We start from the raw sequence: 21,734 nt of genomic DNA on the forward strand, positions 1-21,734 counted from the left end.
TTTTCCGAAAACAAATGCTTTTTGTTAACCAATTAGCGCAATCGCTGAGATTATCGGCGAGATTATTAGCTGTGACCAGAGTCCAGCGCTAACTGCATAATATTGGATGATGTTGTGTGTATAATAAATGTGAGGTGATGATCATTACAGAACTCCAGAGCTTCATCAGCAGCATTACACGTATTGATGACTTGAAAATGGACTTGAACTGGACAGAGAAGACACTGAAATGCATGAAAACACTTGTATGTGAAAACACACTTCACTTCTGATTATGAATGATGGAACCAAAACCATGTTTTTGCTGTTAGGAAAACAAATACTGTTACTAAGATGCTACTGTTATTAAGATACTTACAGAAACCCTAGAGGCTCTTTAAAGGATCTACCAACATGAGGCTTAATATAATTACCTTAAACTATCATTTTAAGCCCATGTACAGGTAAAGAACTGTCTGGAAATGATGTGGATAACGTTTAAATCACTAACATGGACAGTTTAAGTTCCTTCATATCATGAGGGTGTGAAAGTACATACAACAGTAATGTAAACAAACAAGCGAGATGAAAACACTTTGAAAAAAAAAAAATTTTGACTCCATTTCAAGCAACGAGTGCAGGGCCAGAATGAGGAGTGATTAAAAAAAAATTATATATATATAAAATGTAAAAAGAAAAAAAATAATAACATTCAACAAAACGAGTTTCACAATATCATTTTGTGATAGATCTATCAAACAAATGCAGTCATTCAAATAATACTACTGCATAATCAGAGGACTTAAGTTATGAACACTGGATATTTGATATGCATACATACAGTATATACACATACAAGAATATCCTTCACTAAAGTTTAGTACACTGAACTGTACAATAACTTCCAAAGGGAATTGTTCAGCAAAACTCGGTCTTGCTTACATAGTAATACTATGTTTTGCAATACAAGAATAAAATTGTCTGAAACTAAGAAAAAAAAAAAAAAAAAAGTTTGCGCAAGCCCAGACAGGCCACAAAGTGCATATATTATACGCTCAGTTAGAAGCCACTGTTAGAGGAATCCAGAGGGTGGGACACAATTCTGCAGCTTGTATTCCCACTCAGAAGTGGAAAAATGACTATTGCCTTTTCGTCACAACGTGGCATGTTGTTTGTAGGCAACATGCTCAGGGTTAGCATTAGCCACTACCATTTAGCCTTCGGCAAATTTATCTCTGGCTCTCGCCGACAACTGGGATTCAAGTAGAGGCTTTGCAGCAGTGAACCGAGGAGATAAATTCGAGAAAGGCCCAGTGATGCAAGCAGGACAACATCTCCCAATTCAAAAATACCACCCAGAGCATATACTATACTGATATTAGGACAACGGTATGATCATTGAAAACACACACAAAGTAAGTATGGTTAAACTTAATATGAACCTAACGAAGAAACACTTCAGTTTGAAGCACATGAGGGGCCACGTATCACGTGACCGTCAATTTAACAACAGCAAATGGACTCTTGTGCGTGGACAACCATCTGCCTGGCAAGTTTGGAAAGAGTGGAAGGTGACATCTAGAGGAGAATGCTTGAAAGGCAAAGCATCATCTTTACGAAATGGTGAACTAAAAAAGAAAAACATCCTTTACAGTAGTGCTATTGTGCCACATCTGAAAACTCTTTCTTGTGCTTTTTTTTTTTACTTTCCTTCAAAGACCTTCAGTTACTTCAGATCTTGACAGGCTTGTTTTTCTTTTTTATAAAGAAATGGCTCAGATAAAATGATTTTTGAAACGAAATGGCTGTGAAAGGATGATTTTTTTTCCCCTTGAATGTGAAGGAATTCTGCCAATTCAGGCTTTCGCATTTTCTTCAAGCATTCCCCTCTCTGATTGTCCTTTCAAAACGGACTTCTCGTAAAACATTTCAAATGGACAGACTGCTTTAGCGTGTCTGTTCACCATCGGTCTTTCTTTTTTGAAACGCTCTCCAGTCTGACAGGCTCAAAACCTTCTTGTTCTCGGAGACTACAGCCCCCTTTGGGGGTCCGGGTTAACAATGCGTTTCTAGGATTTGTTCTGCTTCCTTTGGTGTAAAAGCCAGGGACAATCACTCTCTTGGTCTCCATCTAGCTTTCGCTTTCTCACCCTGTTCTCTCTCTCTCTCCCTCTCTTTCCTGGTCTCTCTCCATCTGTTAACCATTGAGCAGGTAGACCACCAGCTCATAGGTGCACATCATAATAGCAGTGTTAGGGATCTGTCGGACCAGATGAGTGGTGAGGCCTCGGTACAGTGCTCTGTAACCCTCCTCCCGGACCACCATATTTAGAGTTTGGAAGAACGAACGATACTTGCTGCCCTCCTCACGTAGTCTGGTACGAATAACCTCTGTCATGGGAGAAAGAGAAAAAACAAACAGTTATTTGTCAGAGGAAAAAAAAACTGTTTGACAAAGTAAAAAAAAAAAAAAAAAAAAAAAAGGAGTGAAGTTCAAAAGTCTGATACTACAAAAAAGTGCTTTTATTTCTGCATTTATATTTAATAAACAAATTCTTTCATTCTAAATGACATCATAAAAATATATTAAGTTATATAATATTATGCAAATAAATTAAGTGAAAAAACTAACTTAAAAATGTATACATTAATTTAAGAAAATTGTAAAAAAAAAAATTGTACAAATATTTGGTCAGCTATACAGAATAGCTTTCTTACAGAATAATATTTCTTCATTTAACAAAATAACTCATTTAACTTTTTTCGGTTTGTTTAAACGGGGGAAAAGCCCCTGGTCTTAATTTTTTTTTTCCATTAAATGACAACATTTTCCAGTGCCTTTTAATTGCTACATTTTAAATCTAAAAAAGAAAATAAACGAGAAAAATTGACTGATGGAGTTTGAAGGTAGGCTTAACTTTGAAAATATGTCGCAAGTCACGATTTCAAGCATTTAATGGATGGAGGGTCAACATGACTGTTAAAGAATTAACCAAATGCCAACAAACTAAGAGTCCGTTTACACGACAACGATGTGCTAAAAACGGAAACTTTTTTTTTCCTTGTACAGATGACAACGTTATCAAAACGATCCCCGCTCACATGGATCCATGAAACCGACTAATAACGCTGTATTATGCATGCCAGACAGGTAGTTGGCGATGTCACTTTGTGATGCGCAAATGCATTCTTTGACATCAGTGCACTCGAGCCGAACGCACATGCCTATAGACCCAAAATTACATAATCTATAATTCTTTTTGACCGATTTTCATTCTAAGGATGTTAATCTTGATAATACTGTATTATTACTTTGTCATCTGGGTAAATTCCATCTTCACAAAGCCAGAAATATTCACTGTAATGCCAATTTCAGCAAAAACACATAAGTCTTCCGCTTTTAGTTGAAAACGTTGTCATGTAACGGCCCCTAACTTAACATGCCAACTCCAAACTCATAAATGTAACAAATATTAACATATTAACCATCAAGAACAAAAAGTAAATAAATCAGCACTCACCATGAGGATATGCAATTGACGTGGCACAGGTCTTGGATGTGGCAGCAGCCAGCATCATTCCAACAAAGTCTGAAGCGTCTTTTACAGATTCATCTTCGTCATCCATGTTAGCGTTGGCCTTGGACTCAATTAGTTTGCGTTTAATGCTTTCATAGATGACAAAGTGGATGACAGTCTCTGATATGCCAGCATAAGAAGCGGACATGCCCCTGTAGAATCCCCGTAACCCATCTGACCGATAGACACGCCGGACGCACTCAAATGCACTCATGCGCCGTTCTCCGCGGTTCCTAAAGAAAGAAAGAAAAACATTTGATAAATGTCAGAAATCTGGTTATAATATTTCTTCCTTTAATGTCCCCTTAAATATCTGTTTCAATGGGTGACGTTCTGAAATTGAAGAGTAAACAGAGTACCGTTCAAAGGATAAAAATCCCCTCCCAAAAAAACATTAATACTTCTATTCAGCAAGGATGCATTAAATTTATCAAAAGTAAAAGTGAAAGATTTATAATCTTACAAAAGATTTTGTTTTAAATTGTAACAATATTGCAAAATATTACAGTTTTCTGTATTTTTGATCAAAGAATGCAGCCTTGGTGAGCATAAGAGACTTCTTTCAAAAACTTCTAACCAACTCCAAACTTTTGAACGAATAGTATTACTTGCCTGGCATCAAGCTGCAATCGAGTCTTTATAAGCCAGATCGGGTTGGTTACTGTGATGGCAGTGAACCCTGGGAAAAAGAGGTGTTCCAGATTAGGCTTGGAAGTGATATTGTCAAAGCAACTCAGAGCACTTTCAGCAGGTCTAATGACTCTAGAACAACAAACTTTCCCTTAAGAAACTCCACACTTCAGAGAAGTGCTGTGGACCTCTGTAAAATATGCTTATGGCCTGATTGTTTCGGTTTAAAATGTAGAATATTAATCTTGTTAGCCTCTTGTTTCAGCATATCAGGACATGTCACACCAATCTCATACAACAGCATCGTGATATGGACTACAAGTTCCCCCTCAGCAATGCCCAGCATCATTAACAGCGATTACTATCTAATGTCAGGAAAACCATAGCAGATCCACTAGGCACTTATTTAATGATTTAGGTAAAAGAGCCATAAGCACATCTTAAAGTGGCCACAGCAGTAAATAAGGCCTTTTAGCTAAAGCATTAAGCAATTTTTCATCTATAACAGGACTCTAAAACTAATGTAGCTTTACTTCTTGAATATTTAGCCCTATCCTCACAGTATTTTATGGATTGAGTGGAAGCTAAATGAGATAAACATCTTGAGAAAAGAGTCTTAAGTTAAAAAGAACCACTATCCAGTTACATAACTGCAGCCAAATGACAAAAACTGTTATTTACGTTAGGTAAATGACTGTTTTTCACAGCATGGGCAGTGAATTATGCCACCGCTGTGATGTAGTTGAAAGGCATGCCATGCGAGTACTATGCCGGCAAGATTGTGTGATATGACAAAATCTTAGTAAAGGAGATTAGCACAACAGTGACTACGTTTACATGTGCACCAATAATGCGATTTTTTTTTTTTTATACAATAATCAGATTAAGAACTTAAATCGCAGTTAGATGTTTACATGACATGAGCAAATCTATTCACTCCCGTTTACATGCAATTCTCATTATTCTGATTATTCGCCAAAGTGTGGTTATTTTTACTGCCATTCTTCACATACCCCAAAGCATTGCACAAATGATGAACTCACGTACAGTAGGTGTGTTACTGGCCACTGTTTTAATCTACTTGCGTCAAATGTAAAACACATTTCTATGGACGTATTGTATGTTATTCGGGACCGTGATGAACATGGCAATGCTGCTGTAACTGGGGTTGCCTACGTTGCCGTCGCGTTCTCTGCACCAATTTCGATTCAGAGTGGAGGAAAAACTTTAGAATAATGTCATGGAGTTCATTCATAAACACACGTCGTCCGTGTACTTCCGAGCATATGCACACTTTGGTCAGAGCGGTGATAATGCAAAGGTGTTTAAATGCCTGCTTATTGCGATTAACATTGGCGTACGCCACATAGTTTGAAGCAATTATGGTTACCACGATTATGATTATTGTGTTTACATGAGGTGAAGTTTATTCGCAACACTGCCAAAATCCCATTATAATCACATTTATGAGGGTGCATGTAAACGTAGTCAATGTCCAAATGTATTCCTGTTTGCTGTTAAGGTATGTGTTTGCAAATTAAGGCTACGTGCATCTTAAAAGATTTAAGTGTGCTTGCATTGTATTATCAGCATTTAAAGCAACAGCAAAATATTCTGTCTGATGTTTGTGGGAAGTGGGAACAATTAGTTTATCTGTTCAACTGCAGCAAAATGAAGCACAAAGCCTGTGCTTGGTGTTGTGGGTGCACAAAATATCCCCGAACAAAAAAAAAAACGAAAGAGAGCATAAGACAATGGCAATTGAAGATGAAGGTATTCATGTGCATTTCTAACAGTACAGTGTAAAACATCAGTGTTCGGCTAAACAAACCAAAAGAAGTCTATTGAGCTAGAGAAGAAGCTCTAGAGAGGGTAAGAGGCCTAAGGCAACTGACTGGTGAAGGGGAGGGGGGGATGACAGATCGGTACAAGAGAGTAAGAGAGAGAGAGTGTGTCTCTGACGAGTACTCACAGGGGAGGGGCAAAGCTCCTCTCCTCACAGCTGCAGGACGAAGCCTGCAGATATGGGGGGCAGAGCAGGCTGGCTCACAGACCCTCACGCAGGGTGAAAGCTACAGTAAAGGCCTAAAATAGACACAGGCTTTTCTGTACCACAGTCACAAGCAGCAGTCCACATGCCCCTCAGAGCCAAGTCAAACCCATGAAGGAGTGGAACCATCAAAATAAACCCTGCCCACCTCCCCATCCCAGCCCCGCACACCAATTACATCAAACAATGACCATTCCATCCCGCCCACCACCCATTTAAACAATTAAGAGAGTGCTTTTATTTTTTCCTTTCCTTTTTTATGGATAGAGAGACAGAGAAATATGATTAGAGAGGCAGAGAGAGGGAGAGAAAGGTAGAGAGAGAGGTAGAAAGAGAGAGAGAGACACAGAGAGAGAGAGAGAGAGAGAGAGAGAGAGAGAGAGAGAGAGAGAGAGAGAGAGAGAGAGAGAGAGAAAGGTAGAGAGAGAGAGAATTTTTGAGTTTTAAAGGACATCATTATACCAGTGTTGTTCATTTGAAATGTAAAGGTACAGAACAGAGTTGATCCTGCTGCAGTAACACTATTTATCTTGACCATAAATGAGCTTTATCAATGCTGGGTCATATAAACAGCTACAAAATCAAACTAGGATCAAAGTTTATATAAACAATAACTTTAAGGAGGGTCAGAGGCAGTGCATGTCAAAGTCCAATGCTAACCTTGTCATTCCTGCTGGCAAAATCATTGCCGAACGCAATTTCTGAAAGATTAAATTGTGGCTCTGCTATTTGGAAAATACTACTTCCGCAAAAAAAATTGTACTGAATATGTTGGTTCCTGTAGAATGGGATTTTTTTTTTTTTAACAATAAAAATATGTTTATATAATACGGTCAAAATGTCTGATCTAACTAATGACATAGCTCAAATGTTCTTCATATTTGTTTGGAAACCATGATAAAAAAAAGTTCAGGATTCTTGGATAAATATTTTGTAACATTAAAAATGTCTTTACTTTCCTGTCACTTTTGATCAATTTAATGCATCCTTAATATTAGCAGTATTCTTTTTTTTTTTTTTTTTTTTTTTTACCGATAGTGTATTTGTAATATATTGATTTAACATGTTTTCTAAATTTTAAAGTTCAGGTTCAAACTAGATTCACTTTCAATGCAGAGTTTGGAATCCTCTGTATGAGTGCACCATTTAACTTTTTTAACAGTCTGAAGAAGCTGTTGATTTTAGAGGCCTTGCTGTGACTTTTAAAGATGTCTAATCACACCATGACTTTGTCTGGCTCTATATGACTCAGTCATAACCTAACCACAATGATGAACAATGTGTGGGCCATACATGACATGGATCAGGTTGCAAGAACTGAGCTGGAGGCAACTGTGAACTGATGCTGATACAAAGAGCAATTAAGAAAGGAAAAAAACAGTCACCTATGCTTTTGAGAAGAGAGCGGCACATGTAATGAATATTTCATTGGCTTGTCCCTTATCGGATGCCAATTTTCCATCGCAGGCCTTCAGGGATCTATATTTAACCACTTTTGCAATGCAAAGGCTATCCGTGGAGTTTGTCAGGCCGTGTGGCCCCTCTTATCAACAACGAAAAGACAGAACATGCTAGGAATGTTTACGTTGTGACACTGTCTTGTAAAATAATGCATAGCCTACATACTGCAATCGAATGACAAGGTTAGCATTCAGTATTGAAATTAAATGACAAAAAAAAAGAAAAGAAGTGCAAGTAGTTTTTCACTGAATTTACCTTTTTAGGGGGTTACAGGCTGGCAAGGGGGCCATGTGTCAAAACTGTATAATCACAAGGAAGTTAAAAAAAAAAAAGAAAAGAAAAGAACTACAAGCCAGCTACAGTGGCTACATTAAATTAAATAACCATCATTATCATTTATTAATCATCATTATCATTAGGAGAATCATGATCATACCGGTGAGTAGAGACGTGACTACCTGAGGCGTCCCGATCCCGCCCGTGTCAGTCGCGAGGACCGCTGCCCACCGCGCATGGCACTCTACATGTTAGCGTAGCGCCCTGCTAGCGGCCGCTACTACACACAGCACAGAGAGCGTGTGAAGCCAGACTTTTTAGTAGCACACTGGCATGTAATGACTTATGTCCTCCAGCCCTCAAAAGGTAGAAGAAAACAAAAAAAAGGAAAAAAAAAAGAAACTGGGAAAGGAAAGCACAATCCAAACTTTGAGGATCTTTTTTTGCAATATTGCTAACAAGCTTTCAAGTAGATATTACATGCTTGAAAGTTAGCTTAGAATTGCTTTAAAAATACTTTTTATCATTTTTTCACATCAAATTTTCAATTCTAGATGTACTATTTTCTTTCTGTGTTGATTACATTCTGTAAAATAATATATTAATTTATCAAACTGAAACTAAGAAAGGGTGCTTTCACACTGCGTCCCGGCGCCCCCCGCAGCGTTGGTCTGGTTTCACACTCGAATTGATTCTATCGAAACCTGGTGTGTTTGCGTGCATCTTACGTCATCGCAAACGTACACGGCGCATGATAGAAAACAGATCGCAGGTCAATATATTGTGTTTTTTATTAATTTGGAGCTATTATGCGCAGCTGAGTGAACAATACCGTGTGTGTGTGGCATAAGTTGGTTTTCTGCCGCTTGCAAACAGACTCTTTTGAGGAGACAGTGGATTTCAATTAAATTGTTGCTACGCTATGCGTGTATACCATAGACTGTAAAAAAAGATGGATGACGCCCCTTCGCTCTCTTCCATTGATGAGAACTGAAGCCGCCAGAGTCCCGATATGGCGCTGACATATTGGAACTTGAGTCTGCGCAGTAGCGATTTCGGGACCAGACCTGCACAGTAGTGAGCAGGAAGTAAAGCCGCGAAATCAACGCTCCGCCCTCACCCTCGCAGAATGCACTCAGGGAGAGTGGATTCTGCACACTTTTTAAAAATTGATTGCAGTACGACAAGAGGCTTGTTAAAATAAAGTAAATACAATCTCCTCAGTCCTCGAAGATCCCGAAAAAAATGTCCGTTGGTGCTTCAGTGACTACTTCGCTCGGAGAACCTGTCAATCACAGCTGTCAATCATGACGTTACACCACCGCATCACGTAACTAACTAAAAACCAACTTATTTTTGAAACAGACACTTGAACTTACATCAGCGTGATAAAAACGACAGCAAATGAAAGAAACCACCTTTGGAAAAAGATATTTGAAGTGTAATTTAATTGTTTAGTTGGTCTCACGTCCCGTTGAATAACACGGGGAGGCGGGGCTTATGACCTATACTAGGACCAGTCACTGGGGGGCGATCGAGACGTTTTGGCTTCACTTTTCAGGGCTTGTGCGGCACGCTTGGTGTATACACTACAGGCTCACTCTTGCTTGTATCCAAGGTAAATCATCAACACTATCATCCGTTACACGTGTTTTATTTAACTAAATACATCATGATCGGCTAAAAACGCATTCGCAGGTTACTAGCGCGCAGTAACAAGTCCCTGTTGCTTTCAATTTCACTCAAACCGCAGCACGGTTCGGGAGCAACCGAACTCAGACCACCTCCTCTACGTAGTCTCGGGTTCGGTACCCCAGTGCGCACCCGGGTCCGCATGACACCATTCACATTAGTGATTTTTCATGCCAACCATGCCCCGTTCTGAACTAAACTGCCAGTGTGAAAGCACCCTAAGAGTAGACAAAGAGAGAACAAATATTTTCAAAATGATTTGCTTGAATATTTTTTAGCTCCTTTAAAACTTTAGCTTGGTCTTATGTATTTTGATCCTGAAAGTCTTTAATTGTGATTTCGGTCTAGATGCTGTCATACCTTGAAAAAGGTAACCCAAAACACGAGGCAAATACCATGTCTAAATTTCCCCATTTGTACTAGATGGTCAACTAGGATAAAACATTTTATCGTAATAAGGCTGTAATTGCTAAAATCAAAAGCGACTGACAAACATCGGTTATAAAAACCCAAATGATGCATTCTCTTGTTTGTGCACACTAAAAGGTGAGTATTAGTTTAGTTCAGTGTGTGAAATACAAACAAAAAAGAACCAATGCAAACTTAAGTCAAAAAATGCATCTACGTGAAAGATGTTGCTGGGACTCTTACCTGCTAAACCAGCGGACAGCATGTGCACCTGTGTGGAGTCAGGATCAAACACATTGTTCAGCTTCTCTTTGGCTGTGGAGTAGGCAGCAAAATATATTGCTCTGTGGACAAAACAGAAATGAACAGCATAAATTGCTTTTGAGTATTTCAATATTTCAGTGTTTATTAGAAGTGGAAGGGACAAAATCTTTCTTTCTTTATTTAAAGAAGAAATATTTTTAGTTATGTTTTTCACATGAATATTTTTGGGAAGTGTTGTCTGCACACTGTCCATGTGACGTAATTTTCATCATCGGGAGGGTCCGCAGACATCTGCGCAGACGGTGCGCGTACAACAGCGCATTCGCAAGGTGAATGTTGAGACGGAAGAGTCCACTAGGTGGCAATACGCACAGTTGTGATGTACTGTGCAGTAGTCAAAGAAGAGTGGGGAAAGAGTGATACAAAACAGTAAAACAAGGTAGCTTTTCTTTCTCCATCGCTTTTGTTTTGGTTCTTGCATGCAGTGGCGGTTCTGCTACTTTTCTTCTTCTATCCTTCAGAGCGAATGTCTTGTAAATGACACGACTCACTGCTGCCCTCTGACGTCTAAAAAAGCAATTGTACTGCGCATGTGTCAAACTCATTCCGCTCGAGATGGAGTGGAACATGAAAAATTATGCAAACTCAATGCCTTTAGGGTGACAATGTCATTATACAGCTTCAAACAAAACAAAACAAAAAGACTGATGTGCTCTAATCTGTATATGAAGACTGATACGACAGAGGTATGCCATGCTCATCAGATCACATGTCCATAGCTACCAGAATTATTTTCTTAGACAGGGCAAATGCTAAAAAAACACAAAGACAAAAAAAAACCAAACAGGATTATTCAAATGAAAATTTCCGGTGTAGGATTTAAGCCTTCCACAGTGGGAAGGTTTTTTCCTTTGCTTTAATCTAGGTTACATAATTCTCTCACACACACACACACACACACCAACAGTAAATTTTAAGGCATCACTAAGTGACCTGCCAACAAGCTAAGCAGCCATTTGCTTACAACACATGCTTCTTCTCGCCTCTTCAAAAAGACAGCCAATCAGTGCTCTTTTCCGTTTGAATGACAGCCAATCAGATCCCAGTCTAAACATCTGCCAATCCTGCGCGAGTAATGATGCTGTAGTTTGGTGCACGGCTTAATTTGGCCATCTGAATGAAATAACGTGACCTTCACAGGAGGATGTTACATAACTTCAAACTGGATCTCGGATCAAAAAGCTGAAATTAATTATGGTTTACAATCTTAAAGTGTATAGTTAATGTCAGTATGTGAATATAAGCACATACCAAGTTATTTCTACCTACGTGTGCATTTAATCTTTATGTAATGCAAATGGTCACGAGGTAGCCATTCCAGCTGTGATGGCAGAGGACACACAGGACAGGAATGCTGAGAAACACACGCACAGATGGTGAGAAACACACTCATACACACACATCTCCTACAGCATGAAACTGCAATACAGATATTTTAAGTGGTTTAGTTGCAACACCATCTCCCACATACCAATATAAATGAGATTAAACTGCACAGACATGCACATAAAGCTCAAGTGAATGAGAGCATGAGAGCGGCTAGTCTGTAGCATAATGATGACACACTGCAGTCAATGAACAAACTGATTCATACAGGAGAGAGGGAATATTCACTGGAGGTAATGAGTCGATACACTCATACAGAGCAGAGAATGCGATCACTTTCATAAACAATACTAAATATATGAGAATCGTCACTTGCGCATGCTACAAGGGCAATGACAACACAAGAGGTGCCATTTTTTTCATATACAGTTGAAACACAGTACTGTTGCAACCAAATGTTGGCAGGCAGCAATGTACCATGGCCAACCCAGGAGGTGGATACTCTGTATGATTGTTGTTTACTGTGTCTCTTTCTTCTTCGCGCGAGAATGTTGTTGATTGCTACTTTCCGGCATACACCATGCCTATCAAGTCAGGGTACTGCTGGCGGTGGAAACGCAAGCCGGATCAGGGTTTACCGTTCCGAATCGTACTGTACTGAACTGTACTGTACTGGTACGGTCGGTGGAAACGATCCAGAAGTAAGCGGTGGAACAACAGAGGACCCATAGCCACTTTAGTCCGTAATAAGACAGTGACATGCTCCCCTGATGATGATACACTGAGATTAGAGCAATGAGACATGACCATCAGGCACTTATGTAACAGTTTGAGGGGGAAAAAACGTTTTTCTCTTCCATCTTGACCACAATGAGGAAATAAAGCAACCCCAACAGGAAACAGTGAAAAATTAAACACATACGTTTGTGACAGAAAATGAGTTACAGCTAATATTTTCTGAAGGGCATGCTTGCTTGCAAACTCAGATTTCTATAGTATCACACTTTAATATTAAGGTTTCTTACAAAAAAAGATCATTTTAAGCCTATCAAGATTAATAGGCAGATGCAAAATTCACACACAAAACAAACCACTTGAGTTACAAAAGTAAAAATCCCATTCATTTTCCCTATAGGGAAATTGATTTTGAACGATAACTTATAAAGACCGACTTACTGTGAGCTACGATGTTGTTACATGCTTTTGTTTAAGCCATCAGACCACATTATTTAAACTTATTTTTTAAACATTCATGTGGAATTCCAGGTGAAAAGCTACGTTTACCGTGATTCTGCAAAGAAATCTCCACCAATCAGAGAATCACAATAAGCAAATCACACCAAATGAACTCTCATGAAGTAGATTTCATCTCCCTACACCCTTAAACTACTTAAATTAGCTTTACCTTTAAGCCTGGAACACACCAAGCCGACGGTCGGCCGTCGGGCAGTTTTTGTGCGTCGGCCGACTAAGTTTCCTCAGTGTGTTCCGCACCGTCGGCTGAAATTGGTCCTTGTCTGCTTTTTTTCGGCCGATTCGACATGTTGAATCGGCGTCGGGCCGTCGGTGAAAGAGGGAACTCTGATTGGCTGTTCAGCTTAGTGAACGAGTCAGTGCACGAGAATAATAGCAAAACAGCGAGCAAAGTCAAAACGGTACAGATAGATGCTCTTCTAATGTTACGTCATCTTGCCTGAGTGTTCCTTGGCGAATATTTCAATATTAACACAAGAGGAGTGGAATGAAGAAAGTGTTTGTTTAGCAGGATTGATATTCAAAATGGTAAGCACACACTGCTTTGTTTATGGTTTGTGTATCTGCAGCCGACAGCGTCGGTTTCCCTTTTTGAATGACAAGTATAGACGAATATATCTGCATTTACACGCAGGCACAGAACGCGCATTCTAGCCAACAGTCGGCAGTAGTTCTCTCGGTGTGTTCAAGTGCAGCTTTTTACACCGACGCGAGGCGACAACACAGTCGGCTTTCATCAGCGCTAGTTCGTCGGCGTCGGCTTGGTGTGTTCCAGGCTTTAGAGTGCATTCGTCATGGCATTGTTTCAACAACATTATGCAACATCACAACTAGACATGTGCCGGTATACAGTAATACGGTACTTAAATACATAAATACTTCTAAAGCATTTATTAATCTTAGTTAATGTTCATTTCAACATTTAATAACACTTTATTAAAATCAAAAGTTGTAACTATTATTTAATTGATCTGAGCTAACAGGAACTAACAGTTGTATTTTTTAACAAACTTTAACAAAGAATAATAACTTCAGTAACAAATTAAGCCGTTGCTCATTGTTAATGTGTTATTGCATTAACGTTAACTAATGAGACCTTATAGTAAAGTGTTAACTATTGTTCTTTAGAATTCTTTTGCACTTTAATCTGTTTGAAACATTTGATTACTTTATGAATTTTTGTGTATTGGTTTATTGTATTTAAATGTTCAGTTCTTTTTGTTACAAGAAAAAAAGTTATTAAACCTGTTATAGTGACAACACTTTTTTAAAAGCTTCAGCAATTATAGCAACATGAACATTTTATACCGTCACATGCCTAATCACAACATTTATTTTCACCAAGAGTAGCATTCATTTTTGTCAGAGATCTTTATTTGACAATGGGAGAGTGGAACCACTCTTTAGAGTCTATTAGAGTCTCCCTGAACCACTCTTGCTAAATTTGAGCCCGATGAATCTTGGCTATTGAATATGTCTTCCGACATGGGTGTTTAAATAAAAAGCTACACACTGCATCAGTAGTAATGTTGTGATTCACCTTGTAGCTAGTCGGTTTTGTTCATGGTTTAAAACTCTTTAACAGAGACTTTTTTTTTTTTAAATGGGAAGAATAAATGGGATAAACACTTCCAGAATCAAGGCCGCTGAAAAAGTGGACGGCCACTGTTGCACTCTATAGCATTTGTGTTTTTGCATACGGGTCATACCTGGATGGAGCCACTCCCACCAAGTTGGGCCCCAGGCCCCTAAAGAGTGAGCGAGGACCTTCTTTCTCCAGTATTAACCTGAGAAAAATAGAGAAAGTTAGAACAGTATATGTAACCGTGTTGCAACCTTGCCATTATGGTGATCGTTAATAATGGAAGATTTAACAAGGTAACATGTTGTTGCCATAACATTCAACACTGCTGCACCATGTTTAATAAGTTATCCAGACCAACTAAAGGGTTTGAGATGAAGTAGGTAATTGGGAGAACCAATGCCAAGCTGTACCTTAATCAGTGCTGTCTGCTGTGCTTAATTGTATCATATGACGGTTTTAGCTATACAGACAGCAGTCAAATAGCCTAGGCCTCTGAATGTGTAATTCAGATCAACTAAAAATAGGTTAAGAGCATTCAACAAATCCAGAGATGGGGTCGTGCTGACCAGCATTACACAGACTAGGTGGAAAGTCAATGTTTTGCTTGGAATTAGACAAGACATGTTCAGACTTTTTTGAAAGAGATTCTTCTTTCAAATGTTTTTATTTTTAAACAGCATCTGCGACTCATTTTCTTCTGACCTACTTTTCCCTCTGATTCTGGAGTAATACAATAGGCCTGTATACCACTGCTAGCCAGAGGCCAAAAAAAGTGATTCTAATCCTGGAAAAGACAGCAAGGCTACACCCAGAAACCATAGCATTGCAGCATTTGCCAGACTAGCAAAACACTAGCAAATGTGGCTCAAAGAGCACTCATAAAGACGACTACTCTCAAAGAGCCACATAATAGAAACAGAATGTCTGAAGTCTCTAAAATGTTTTTTTTAATAGCCATAGCCATGTCAATGTGACTGCACAAAGCCTTTTGTAAAAATGATTTGCAACATAATAGCCAATAACAGTTATGAAAGCAATTTAATTGCCCTTCGTGGTAGGCCAGCAACCATGTTAGCAGAACAAAGGCAGATGAAGGTATGTTGCTGGCATTAAGAAACATTATCCATCTTTCTTTCTTCATTGACTTTCTTGCCTCTACGGTCACTACAGATTAGATGTCAATGATATATTGCTTTTGCATATTCAGCTGAGAAAGGTGCCTTCTACCTTGCTGGTGTTTGTTTTGACAACAGAATACGTCATATGCGAATTTAAAACTTTGACAATGAAAAGGTATGTATACACTACACTACAGAACATGTTGTCATATTTTAAATTGATTCATTTGTTGACTAGATGCTTCATTAGTAGAGAACAGTGAATAAAATTTGCCGACATGGCTGAAGAGGACGTGAACATCAGTAGTACTTCAAACGATTGGAACAATATAACAAAAATACACACAAAATCTGAAACTAATGTTTAAATGACATGAGTGTTATGATCTATTTGTATTTGTTAATATATCTAGCTGGGCAGGTCTATGGATTCGTTAGCCAGCTAAGTTGCATATTTAAAGCTAATGATGTGAGAACGCTGGTTCAAAGCATCCTCAATCGAAAGCATAAGCACCCTCAGCACTAAAAAATATCATATTGGCGAAACATATTTGGCAAATGCTCCAGTGCGTATTTGTGTTTATGCTCTGGAGAGCATCAAAGGTGTCTACTTACAATGTATTTTGCAGCGTTGAGCAATGTAGCCTATCACAGAGACATATCTGTTGATCTCTTGAATGCAATGGCCAATCAGAGGTATTTAAGTTGGTCAGAATCCACTTGCTGCTCAAAACGCCATAGTTTTTGTACGGTGCTGAGTTATGCATGGTCTTGAATCCTCTTATTTTAACAAACAAAGTGTAGACATGATGCAAATAAGAGAGTTATTGTGCAGTCGGTGTAAATTCGGTGTAAACTGCTTGATTATGACGGAACTTTGTAATATCATGATGAACTGAGATGAGTGACAGATTTTTAGTTATTAAAAAAGGGAGCACTCTTTGTGTGCTTTATAACCCATTGAGAATTTGAATAAAAGTTTTATATTTCATGCTGCAACAGCCATTTACACGCCGCAAAGTTTTGGAAGTGACATCCAAATATAAATGATTCACTCTCGAAATTGCAATAGATTTGACACGCATTAAGATTTTACTGCATAAGCAATGTAAACGCAGACTAACAGAAAAATATTCGAATTTCCAATTGTTTTGATTCAGTTTCTTTTTTAAAAACGATTGGTTAATTAATTGGTTATCGGCAGGTACTGCCCAACTTAGTTATCAGTATCAGTAAAATCCAATATCGGTCGACCTCTAATACAGATTGTTGTAATTTGCAGATCCACAGAGAAACTGAACAGAGAACAGCTTTGATTGAAAGCTCAAAGTCTAGAACTGTTGATGGTCAAGCTCCTTTAAACAAAAGCTTTGGTAGTGTTTATGGTACCAATAAGTGTTATATTCTATAGAAACATACTGCAGTGTTTTTGCCAGCTTTCACGTGTTGTTTTTGAAACGATCACAACACTGGTTTAAATGCCCTAGAGCATGATAAACCAGGTTTTGCCAGGTTGGGTTTTGAAGTACTCACTTGAGACAGTGCAGAGGCCCAGGCGGGGCCACACGGGCCACACTGGCCCCATTCACAGTGCTGAGCTGAACCTCAGAGATGTAAAGAGTCACCGAAGAAGATTGCAGCCTCGTCTTCACCACCTCCAATGGACATGTCAATATTGCACCTACAGTGCCACCACAGCTAGAGAGAGAGAGAGAGAAAAATTATTTATTATTCACTTTTATTCACGCAATATAAATTTGTACTGAATAACTAGTTAATTGCCACTGGGGGAAAAAAAAAATCACCTTTTTTAAACTATTTTGAAATGTTTAGAGCAAGAAGTAAAATACAGTACAATCCACACTGTTTTTTTAATAAATGTGCATAAGCAAGAATGATATTTAACCCTTTTAATTTGTACACAATTTAACAATACACATCAATAAACAGTAACATTAATCTACATACACTGCTGTTCAAAAGTTGAAGTTTTTTTTTTTTTATGTTTTTGAAAGACACCTTTCATGCTAACCAAGGCTGTATGTATACAGAGATTTTGCTTTTGTCAAGAAAAAACTACTAGATCCAAAAAGGCAAAATCCTCTAGGATGAATGAAAAATAAGCTGCTGGCATAAAAGTGTGTTGCATTTTAAGTGCCAGAGCATTTTTCCTTCCGCTGACATGCATAATGATTAGACTTGTCTGTATGTGGGTCAAGTTTAACATGTATTGGCTTGTGTGCACTAGGGGGAGTAGAAAAAGGTTAGCCCCACATGCAAATAATCAGGAGATTAGGCCTGGTCAAGACCCACAAACAAAACCTAAAAACAACTCGCATGAAATAGCATACAAACCAGACACTTATCAGTTGATGAGTTTCCACTAATTGACTTTTAAAAGCATCAAAACTGACTACTAACAAGATTTATGTCACTAAATGTCAAAGGTCTGACAAGACACCAGTCAATCAAACTAATAAAACAAACCTCAAACACATTGTTCTTCTTTTATTATGTGTGCATAAAGTTGACAAGGAAGCACTGAATGTTGACAAGCTAAACCTGCTGACCTCAGAATTGAATCATTGTGTTCTAAACCTCTGAAGGTCTATTTTTTGTGCCACCTTTCAAAAGACACATACAGTGAGCAGCTGCGAACTTTGCCCCAGATATGCAGCCCTCTGGTTTGTTGCTGCTAAGGTTTACACACTGACTCTCTCACTCATTCTCTCTCTAGTTGGCCGATGAACAGAACGATCATGCCGACTTCACGAGCAAAACCCATTTGCCACTCCTACAAAAAAGCTCTGCAGAGGCCTATTAGAAAAATTCCACTAGATTTTTTTTATTACTCACAGTTACTTATGGAATTCAACACTTAAAAAAAACCCATTACATAAAGAGATTTGTTTTTTTGAAAAAAGGGAAGTAGTCCGGGAAAAGAGGAATGGGACTGCATTTAATTTCTTCTGAAATGCAAGACCAAAAATAGACAAATGTGAAGGTGACCAAAAAAGTGAAGTCCCCTGGTCAATGATTAGTTTAGTTTTGAAGCAAAAAAAACAGTTTGCACTTTAGGTTTACACAACAGTGTTCAAAGGGCTGAAACTCCCAGGTGTAAACTAACAAAAGTCTTTGCTAAAGTAACCAGGACCTGATCCAAATTGAAACTCAAGTCCACTCAAAAGATCCCAGATACTGTCATCTGAGCAAACTAGCCTAACGAGTCCTACACAAGAACCACTTGTGACGTTACTCATGGGTGCAATGTGTACATTTACTTTTGTATTGTAAATGTACAATATTTTTTTTAAATGTGTACAATAACTAAATGTTCCCCTAGGACCATTTTCCTGGATGCATTCGCACCACCAGTTGGAACTTTGAAGTGATGCAAGCAATCACTTACATTTTTTGGCCTGCCGCTCTGGTTGTTGTACAGGACTTTTATTTTGACGGTGCTGAGAATGACTTAGCCAGAGCCTGATCTGATACATTATTAGATAGAACTGTTAAACAAATAAAGTAAATGATTATTGTAGCCTTTGCTGTGTGGTTGATGCCCAATGTTGCTAGCTGAGCAGAAATACATGATCATGTTTCGCTTGGTCCCTGCCTTCAAAGTCACGTTGGATTTCCTTCTTAGCGTAAAGGTTGAGTTGATCCATTTATCGCTGTTTTCCATGTTCATGGAGTAGCCTAGGCTATTTTAAAAATGCCAGGTTCCAGTGTTTCACATGTTTTTGGCCAATCAACGTACACTTGTGTCACTTGTAATTCAGTTTGTGATGGGTTAGACCCTACTCTTAAGTAGGAGCTAATTTAGTTCCCCTAAAAGGCATTCCTAGAACTAAAATTGTTCTCAGATCCTGCAGTAAAAACACGCCAAAAAGTGGATTCTTCCACCATTAGTTATGGGAACTATGAAAAGGTTTCTCTGGTGAGATTATACATTTCTGTTGAAATTAGAGATAGTGCCCTTTAAGGGTTAAATCTGTCATAATCTATCAGTGTCAAGTTAGTGCTAAATTAATTTTAAAATAGGAAAAAAAACGACAAATGACAACAAATAGCCAATATCGACTGATAATACAAAAAAATATGGTATAAAACTACAGCACTTAAATGATATGCTTTCCCTAGATTTTTTTTTTTTTACCATTAAAGTAAATGTTATTGGTCAACAACCCATTTAAATGGACAATTGCATAGTTGGATGGTTATTTTAACTCTCAAAGCTTTATAAAAACTGTTATTGCTACGCACAAAAAGGATTCTCCTTTGCACTGCTGAGTAATTATCTGTTTCACAGAACCATCGATTTGTTTCTCACATTTATTTCCAGTGGCAGGTGATCTATTCACTGCTCACAATTATACTTCTAGATACAACTCATCACTAGTTATATTGACATGCCACAGAAAATGTATGAATGAGCTAATCTGAAAACATTCCCACCAACACCATATGTAACAAAATTCTTTAAACTCATTGTAGGAATATGATCAGATAGCACATGTTATTAGAAGCTACTTGTTAGACCTCTTATCGCCCTCATGGGTTGGAGTCATCAAGTGACCTTCAGAGATATGAGCTTGTTAAAGAGCGATACACTCCCCTCATTTCTGATTATGAAATTTGGCGAGGCAGCAACCTTTGATTTAAAGACTAAGAAGAAAATGATGTTTCTATGGGCCTCGCGGAGTGCAAAAGAGGAGCCAGGGACATGCAGGAATGAGAATGGAGTCAAAAATAGCCGTACTATACTAGAAAGATCCGTGTCACACATCCAGCATCAAGCTGACAGTTGAAACCACAGGCCTACGACAAAGCCTCTGATTTGCTACAGGAAACAGAAATATGCTACAGGTTCACATTCATTCAACGAGCATCCTCGAGTTTTTCCTGTCTCTAATCTCATTCTGCATAGCAAAAAAACATGAGTGAAAAGCATCAAAGAAACAGCACTTCCTGCAAAACATGAAACGGCCATGTCTGGAGGGTTCCAGAGGATTCTGTGACAAAACCAGAAGAGATTATGCATCTGTTGCATGACCTTGCATTCACAAATAAAGCATCCGATCATCTGTAGCATGAAGACATGCTGACAGGCAGCTAGATTATTTACAGCAATGTTGAATGAGCATCTATCTGACATTTTATAATGGTCGACCTGTTCTTTTCTTGTATGCTACATTTTAAGAACGATCAAGCCCAACTATAACGTATAAATGTCAAAGAGACGGGTTGACAGCTAGATCAGTCTGTCTCAGGCTCGCTACTCACCCTCCAGCAAAGAGATGAACCAGTGTGTCCCTCTGACTCATCCTTTAGCATTCTCCGCACCCACAACCAGGCCTGCAGTGCGAGCAAGAGCCGGACAGCTCCGCCGAACCCCGCTGCGATTCTGCTGGACAGTCTCCGTATAATTGATGTGGATGAGGGTTATAATGCACACAGTTATTAAGCCCGATGTCTCGCGGGCGAAATGCGTCGCGCGATGCGGCTAGCTCAGCCTGCTAACGGCTGCCAATGTGCGCAGATGCCTCTTTTTTGCCTCTGACGGGTTCGCTTTTAATTTATCTCGTTCTTTTCTTATAAACAACACAGACAGCTATCTGATTTCTAGGTTGTGGTTGCAGGGGACGCGGTTTTTGTGGAGCTAAATCCGTGTAGAATCGGTAGTGCCAGTGATTCAGAGGCTGGAGAGCTGACTGAGATGGACACAAGAGTCGCTATTTACGAGCCAATCAGAAACCGCAAAACAGAGTCCGCGATTGGTCGGTTTGCTGCGTGACGCTTTTTGCCCCGCCCTATCATGCTCCTTTCACATGATCTTGCAATTGATAAATATTGATTTATCCCGTTTTTAGAGGTTAAGAAGACAAATATTTGCACATTTGTTTATATGGAGAATACAACTAAACTGATATTATAGTTCCCCTGAAACGTTAACCAAGATTAGTTTAACAGGCCTACTACAGCGTCATATTTATATCCTTTTTTTTTTTTTTTTTTCTGTTTGACAAAAAAACTACTTCTTCCTTTCTTTT

At 38.7% G+C, this 21,734-nt stretch overlaps 2 protein-coding genes across 2 annotated transcripts in view; both read right to left on the reverse strand.

Moving 5' to 3' along the window:
• The window catches only part of LOC307161216 (complement C1q tumor necrosis factor-related protein 6-like), a 161,088-nt gene that overhangs the window by 83,598 nt on the left and 55,756 nt on the right, over positions 1-21,734 (reverse strand). The window lies entirely within an intron of this gene.
• On the reverse strand, positions 1,582-21,433 carry slc25a36a (solute carrier family 25 member 36a). Its single transcript, XM_079877526.1, has 7 exons — positions 20,968-21,433; positions 17,215-17,379; positions 14,688-14,765; positions 10,318-10,418; positions 4,170-4,236; positions 3,501-3,790; positions 1,582-2,370 (listed from the first exon to the last, which is right to left on the reverse strand). The coding sequence occupies exons 1-7, from the start codon at positions 21,006-21,008 to the stop codon at positions 2,177-2,179; spliced, it is 936 nt and encodes a 311-aa protein (XP_079733652.1). The 5' UTR covers positions 21,009-21,433; the 3' UTR covers positions 1,582-2,176.

Source organism: Squalius cephalus, assembly GCF_949319135.1.
Source record: "Squalius cephalus genome assembly, chromosome: 7".
Lineage (NCBI taxonomy): Eukaryota > Metazoa > Chordata > Actinopteri > Cypriniformes > Leuciscidae > Squalius > Squalius cephalus.

Bases quoted from the DNA above. Each gene is read 5' to 3' on its own strand.
- slc25a36a (XM_079877526.1), bottom strand. From the start codon at position 21,008: ATGAGTCAGAGGGACACACTGGTTCATCTCTTTGCTGGAGG. The intron at 17,380-20,967 runs GTGAGTAGCGAG...CTCTCTCTCTAG, and splicing joins GTTCATCTCTTTGCTGGAGG to CTGTGGTGGCACTGTAGGTG. The intron at 14,766-17,214 runs GTGAGTACTTCA...TATTTTTCTCAG, and splicing joins GGGCCTCTGCACTGTCTCAA to GTTAATACTGGAGAAAGAAG.